Here is a 7,134-nt window from a genome sequence, read left to right on the forward strand (position 1 = left end):
GAGACCAAGAGAATGACGATGATCCTAGCGCCTAACGATAATTCGCTGGGGTGCTCGCCATTGCTCGACATATCCAACAGAAAATACTCGAAAGTCGAGAGCACTGCAGTGATTGTTCGCCGCGGTGAGTGCTCATTCCAGAAGAAACTAGAGAATGTGGCTGCTGTGGGTGCTGCTATGATGATACTTGTGAGCTCAGAGGACACGCTCATCCCCCTCAGCAGCCTTGAATATGAACATACCACAACTGCAGCAGTGTCGACAACGAAGAGCGAAGGAGAGAAACTGATTGAAATGGTAAAGGAAATGTCCGAGATTGGACTAAAAGTGGCAGCTATGGGTTTGGTTGACCAAGCACGCTCAAGACTCCAATTTTTGGTAGATATCAATGCGCCTGTGGTTGTTTACGAAGAGTTTAACGACGTTATGGAGCTACTTGAGCCCATTGTGGGGACACTGGATGATCTTTTGTCTACGATGTCAACAGTGATGTATCAAATTCGTGGTACAGCTCACAGCGCCGCTGAAGCGAAAGAACTAGTGGATTTCTTTTCGTTCAGCGCGAAACAACTTTCTAAGTGGCGTTTTGCGAGTGAAGCCGCTCTCCATGCTTCCGTAGCCGCTGCAGCTCTGCAAATTCAGGTGTGGACTAATGAACCCAAGACTGTTAGTCGAAGCGATCGCTTACTACTGCACACAGCAGCCTTAAAGCTGACGGAATCGGGGTACTATTCGCATAGTATTTCTCTGCTCGAAAAAATACTACTATTATCCGACAGTCATATTGACACGTCGGTACAGTGCTTACTGTTATTTTTAAAATTCCTACAAGGAAACGTGATAGCGAGCGTAAAGGGAGCTTCGGGATGTAAAACCTCCGAGTTGAAAGTTGGTATACCGAGTCTAAAAGTGGCCCAAGAAGCGTTCAATCGACTGGCGAAATTGACGCGATCTAGTCATGATGAAGAGTGTTTGCGACTTGCTGCGGGACTGCTAAACGACACGAACTTGGCGCTGACGTGCTGCCATCTAAAGGAACAGACCACCGATCACACAGGATCTCTGCCTCGACAGTTCAGTAGTGAGTTCACGGAAGACCTTTTTCATTCACTTGTAATGATGGGCGTCTTCCTGGACGAGTTGGGTCCGTTCAAAGAATCACTTCGCTTCTTTGAAAATGCCGCACGACTGTGTCCAGGTGATAGAACTACACTTGAGGTACGAGCTAATCCGGACTTGTATCCATACAATCATGAGATATTGAGGCTGATCTACGTGACCATGTAGCTTCGTCAGCTTTTAGCTGTGCCAATTGTCTTCTCTTCCCAGAACGATATGGACTTGTTCATCGCGGAACTGAAGAAGAAACTGCACATTTTCACTGAAGCACTTTTGAAAAAGCAGAATTTGAAGGAACTTGCAGTCTTGCCACTGGGAAATGCTGATGAGTCGGATGGAGCGCTGAAATTAGGGAAGCCAAATAGGGCGCTATGTCCCGAACAAGCAGCGTATCTTCAGTACACCATCACGCCTCCCACCATGTTCATCGGCTACCAGGTACGATCCGATGGCTACAGCAAATATAAGGTGTACAGAAATTTGATGTCTTGTGTCTCGTGTACAGGGCATCGATGTTCTTCCTATCCAACGGGCAATACACCGTCTTCGATCCTTAGTTTACCCGAGCCTCTCTTCCTCCTTTGAGCCGCAAAATCCGGGAGAAATCTGGTCGGATGATGCTCACAGGCGTCGACGAGTTGCGTTTATCTCTTCTTGGCTTCGAGCTCATTCGGTCGGGAAATTACTGCTAGGCGTCGTTCAAAATCTGGATCGAGCCAAGTTCCATGTTGTCATTTACCACTGCGTGCACTTCCTGCGCGATGCTGACGAAATCACAGAACTATTCAAGCACACAGCTGATGAGTTCGTCGAGCTACCCGAGAACCAAGACACTGCAGTGCAAATACTTCGACAAGCGCACCTTGATATTGTGATTTTCCCTGAACTGGGCATGGACGAGTGGACAGTTTTGCTATCTCATCATCGAGTGGCTCCCGTCCAGTGTGCTTTCTGGGGCCATCCGATCACTACCGGCAACCCACAAATCGACTATTTCCTCTCGTCCGAGCACTTTGTCTCTGAGCAATTCGATGAACCAACGGAGTCGACGCCACGAAAGTTATCTGGCTTCCGTCGGTCTTCATTTTCGGAGCAGGTCGTGTTATTTCGTGGCCTCAGCACGATCTTCACTGAGCCCAAGACGCTAGCTGCAGAATCCAGGGAGATCACCCGGTCTCGACTATTTCTACCAACAAACCGTAGACTCTACGTGTGTCCTCAGGTGAGAACGAATGTGTCAGGTTCCTTACAAAGTCATGTTATAATTCTCCTTTATATGCAGACGTTGATGAAGCTTCACCCTGCTTTTGATGACGCTTTGGCTGGGACCCTGAGTCGTGATGACAAGGCAATCATCGTGTTGTTAGCGTCCGACACACAATTGGTCTGGATGGAGAAGCTTCGACGGAGATTTCGACTGCGTTTTGGACCGGTACAGTGGTATATTATTTGTTTTATTCACTGAAAAAGACTAACTTTTTTTTTCGAATACAGAACACTCGACGCGTTCTGTTCTTACCGACGCTTCCTTTTGCTGAGTTTCAGGCTTTGTTGACGCTCGCCGACGTTGTGTTGGACCCGTTCCCATTCGGAGGCGGAGTTACGACACTGGACGCGCTACATTTGGGCATGTAAGATGGAGCGCTTAATTGTTTTGAGCTGGTATATAGTAGACTCATTTAGTAAACGGGGATATTGTGGACGTAGCCCTGTGGTAACGCTGCCTGCTGCTCAAAGCGTCGTCCATCTCGCCGCTGGATTCTTACGCTATATGAACGCTTCTGATTGTATTGCGAATTCGCTTGACGAATACGTTCAGCTAGCAGTAAATATTGCGACCGATCACGAGGAGATACAGAAGCGTTTACTGCTACATCGCAGTGATATTTATCGAGATGTAAGCACCATCGAAGATTGGAACACGTTTCTAGTCTCGGGACTGAAGAATAGTTAGAGCGTTTATTCTATGAAAGATACTTTACCGAGAGGGATACGAAGTATCCTGCAGGGCATCACAGACATTATATCGTTCCACAAAGTTCGTGTAGCGCATAAGCAAATTACATCCATGAAAGCATGAGCGATTCATGGGTGTGATTCAGGGGTGGAAAAAAATAACATCAATCCCGTAATTACTGTATTATCCGGCTACAATTATTATTATTGGATCTGTCCAAAGTCAATATAATATGATATTGATCCAATAATATCAGTACAATACCGGTTTATACCAATATGTTAGAGGCAACTAGCTCTTCGCGCCAATCGTTCAAGTGGTTGGCTGGCAGGCACAGACACGAGCACAAGCCGAAGCCTCAGAGCACTCCCTCACTTTTCATTTGACCACGATGGCTCCGAACCGTGATATCTGCGCATTCTTTTACGAAGACAAGGGCCAAGGCGACTTCCGCTGTCAGCTTTGCGGCTCTTACCGCAAGCAGCAAACCGGTACCGGGTACTCGAACCTGATGTCCCACCTCAACCTGACGCACCCCGACTTCAACGAGACCTACAGCGCATCTGCGGCTACGGACGCCCCTCTGTCCAACTTTGAGTTCGTGTCCGAGGCGACTCAGCATCGCTATCAGTGGCTTCAGTGGGTCGTAGAGAGGCACATGCCCGTCTCCGAGGTCGACAACCACCTCACAAGGTCCATGTCGTCCTGGAAGCCCGTTTCGTCCAAGACGTTGAAGGAAGACATGAAGAAGTGCTCCGAGAGCGTTGGTGTGCTGATCGAAAGCGAGTTGGGCAAGCTGCTTGGTGTCATGTGGGATGGATGGACGCACGGTACCACGCACTACGTCGGTATCTACGGTGTTTGCTACGCAGACGGCAAGCGCCGTGAGCGACTGCTGTCGCTGTCACCGCTGGAGGACGGCAGCCAAGATGCTGAAGTGCACATCGAGATGTTCAAGCGCGTGCTGGCGCTGTATAACAAGGACATCTCTATGGTGGCTTTTCTGGTAGCCGACAATTGCGCGACCAATCAGCGGATCGCTACGTTCTTGGAGTTGCCACTGGTTGGCTATGCAAGTCACCGGTACAACCTTGCGGTGAATCGCTACTTAGCTGCTTATGAGCCGGAGCTCGCTGCAGTTAACAGTCTGATGGTGCAGCTACGACACGTGAACAATGCTGCGGAACTATCAAAATTCACGGACCTGAAACCTGTCAAACGGAATGTTACCCGTTGGTCTTCGACATTCGCAATGGTGGACCGCTATAAGAAAATTCGAGATTCTTTTCGGCAGGTTGATGCTGTTGACGAGTTCATCCCAAAAGGTGCGGCCCACAAGAAGCTTCTCGGCCTGCTAGAGCACCTCAAGAAACTCGATAGTGTCTGCAAGACACTCCAGCGCGAGGACACCAGCATGGCGGACGTGCGTGTTTTGTTTGACCAGGTTGTTGACGACTACCCAGTTATGGCGAGCCATCTGCGTCCGGCGGCGAAGATCGTCCATGCGCCGGCCTTTGAGGCAGCTTTGGTCAAGATTTGCAACAATGCGAAGCTCACTGCGTCTGAGTCGCGCGCAGTCCAGCGATTGGTGGTGGAGCCAGATGCTGCAACTGGTAAGAGGAAGGAGCGCTCGACGAGCGATTACGCCAGCGCAATTCTACGAGGGGGGAAGCAGATGCGAGCGGCTGGTGCTGCGGGTGTGAGCTTTCATGAGCTGGCAAAGGTGGTGCCGCCCACCTCGAACACAGTTGAAAGACTGTTTTCGCAGTGCAAGCTCATTCTGACGCCTCAGCGGTCATGCATGCTTTCTGCAAACTTTGAGATGTTAGCATTTCTTCGCGTGAACCGCGACATGTGGAACGCGACTTCGCTCGTCGCCAATGAGTAGGAAGACTTGGTCGTTAGAGGCCACAATATACTTATATTGGCCCCGTTATTATTATTGTACTTCATCATATTCCCGTTATTATTATGGGACTCGATGTCTTGCAGTACAATTTCGTATTGTATTGTCCGAGGCCTGGTGTGATTGCCCACGGAGTGATACAAATCCAGTGTTCGCTGCTCAGAACTCAGTTGCGAAGTCGACTTGATTCTTGCTTCCTCCAGAAGAAGAATGTTTTCTTGAGCCATGCTTTGAAATTCGGCCATGCGTCACGGGAGGTTCCTTCAGCAGAATATGATGGCCCTCCAACGCGCGATCGCTCCTCATTCAGTGAGAAGCGGGTGGTCGGCGTCTCCTTGGCGTTATCGCCAGTATCGATGGCACCGCTTACAGAAATTGTAACGACCATGACGAGTATAATACCGCACACAGAGGAAAAACGCATGTTGAACGGCTTGAGTTTTACGCTACAAATTCCGAACTGGCAGGTGAACCTTCGGTGATTCACACAAAATAAGCATCTCCCAGAAAAAGTGACTCAATTAGCGCGCAAATTATTAAGAGCCATCCTTAAAACTACTTATACATTTATGTATTGATATCGCTTCTTCCACTGCACAAGTAGGCGCGCTGCTCGATTGTGTACGCCTGAAACGCTGTACATGCTTGGGCTTGTAGAAAGCGTAATTTAGGGGGGCGGCCGCGCTGATTACTTAACCGTGTAGTTCTTGGAACGCTCGGCTAGAAGAACCTCGAACGAAGCAGGTGGCAGCAACACCACCGCGGATATATACCTTTGGACTCTTCAACGAAGAAGCCCAGACGGCCCAACGAAGTTCCTTCACGCTGATTGGCTAGATTTCCATAGGGTTTACTGTTATTTTTAGGGTGCAGCGAAGGTTCTACTCGGGCAAAAAAGCAGTCGAGCAAAGACGTTCCCTGACAACAAGCTGCCGGCATGCCAATTGACTTAGTCGGTGATTATGTGTATTCGGAGGTTGTTCTACATGCCATTTTTCCGTCTGCAGATGTGGGTGGGAAATTTGTATCTGCTTTTGCATCTAATTCCAACAAGAGTGTACGCCTCGCGAAAAACAACGGCAACTACAGGCGATGGGCGTGCACGGCACTAGAATGTAAGTGGTTTGTATCGCTCGCACGCAAACACATTAGGAAGGACCCTAAGAGTACCCGTAAGAGACCTAAGACTTCGCTGAGCCACGTCCCGGACAATAGCTGGTATATTTCGAAGATGGATTTGACCCACATGCAGTGCTGCCCCAGTACCGCCAACCCGACTGAAGATCAAATTGTCCGCATGCCTGCTTTCCGTGCTGGCGGTTGAGGGTCACAATACGCCCAAAGCGCGAATTATTAATAATTTGAAGCAGGTGGAAGGTGTGGACGTATCTAGGAAACATTCCGTGCTACATCGTGTAATTAGTGACGCATTGAAGAGCATGGAGAGTGATGATATTAATGAATTCCAAGTGCTACCAGCTTATATGGAATTGTTCGCGTCCCAAAATCCAGGATCGAGAGTGTGCTGCCAATTAGATAGTTTTGGTAGATTTTTTCGTAGCTTTCTTTGCATTGGTACGAGAGTGATGGTCTCGTCCGCACTTAAGAGTTGTCTTGTCTTTGGTGTCGGGCGTGTCGTGTAGTTAGGATGAAGGACTTGTTGTTCAGAGTGAGAATTTAAAAGTGATGGAGTCGAGGCTAGTTGTGTTTCATCGGGGAAGGCCCGCAGGCAAAACCCCCTTTCAGTTCTCAGTGACTACTCCGGCTTACAACAGTAAGCAAGGGAGGACCAATGATGGTCACGATCCTTTCTTGAGAAGCTCCTCAGAGTCTTTCTCGGATCTATTTTTCTCCCTCATAGTCACAACCACTCACATCTTGCGCTCCTCCTATTCATTAGTATCTAACTGGAATGAGACTGACATCAACTAACTAATCTGTTACTACTGCTTTGTGCTCCAGCTATTGATGTCTCGTACTCCCACCTCATACCAGATTCGATACTATCCAGTATACAAATATGCAACGTGCACTAGCACAACAAAACCGTCCGGAATAGCTGCGATCATGCTTGTCAGGCTTCTTCCATTTCGACGTCTTTCACGACTACGTGCTCTCGAGCAGAGGCCGCAACCTTAGCCCAAGTACTAGG

General features: G+C 48.8%; 1 protein-coding gene across 1 annotated transcript; it reads left to right on the top strand.

Annotated features, from left to right (window-relative positions):
- Positions 1-1,116: 1,116 nt before the first annotated feature.
- PITG_21321 (uncharacterized protein) lies at positions 1,117-2,754 on the top strand (the record flags this gene model as incomplete). Its single annotated transcript, XM_002894787.1, has 6 exons — positions 1,117-1,218; positions 1,288-1,343; positions 1,485-1,557; positions 1,625-2,341; positions 2,402-2,551; positions 2,614-2,754. 6 exons carry the CDS (start codon positions 1,117-1,119, stop codon positions 2,752-2,754), a joined length of 1,239 nt encoding a protein of 412 aa, XP_002894833.1.
- Between the last annotated feature and the right edge of the window lie 4,380 nt (positions 2,755-7,134).

This window comes from Phytophthora infestans, genomic scaffold (genome assembly GCF_000142945.1).
Source record: "Phytophthora infestans T30-4 supercont1.462 genomic scaffold, whole genome shotgun sequence".
Taxonomy (NCBI): domain Eukaryota; phylum Oomycota; class Peronosporomycetes; order Peronosporales; family Peronosporaceae; genus Phytophthora; species Phytophthora infestans.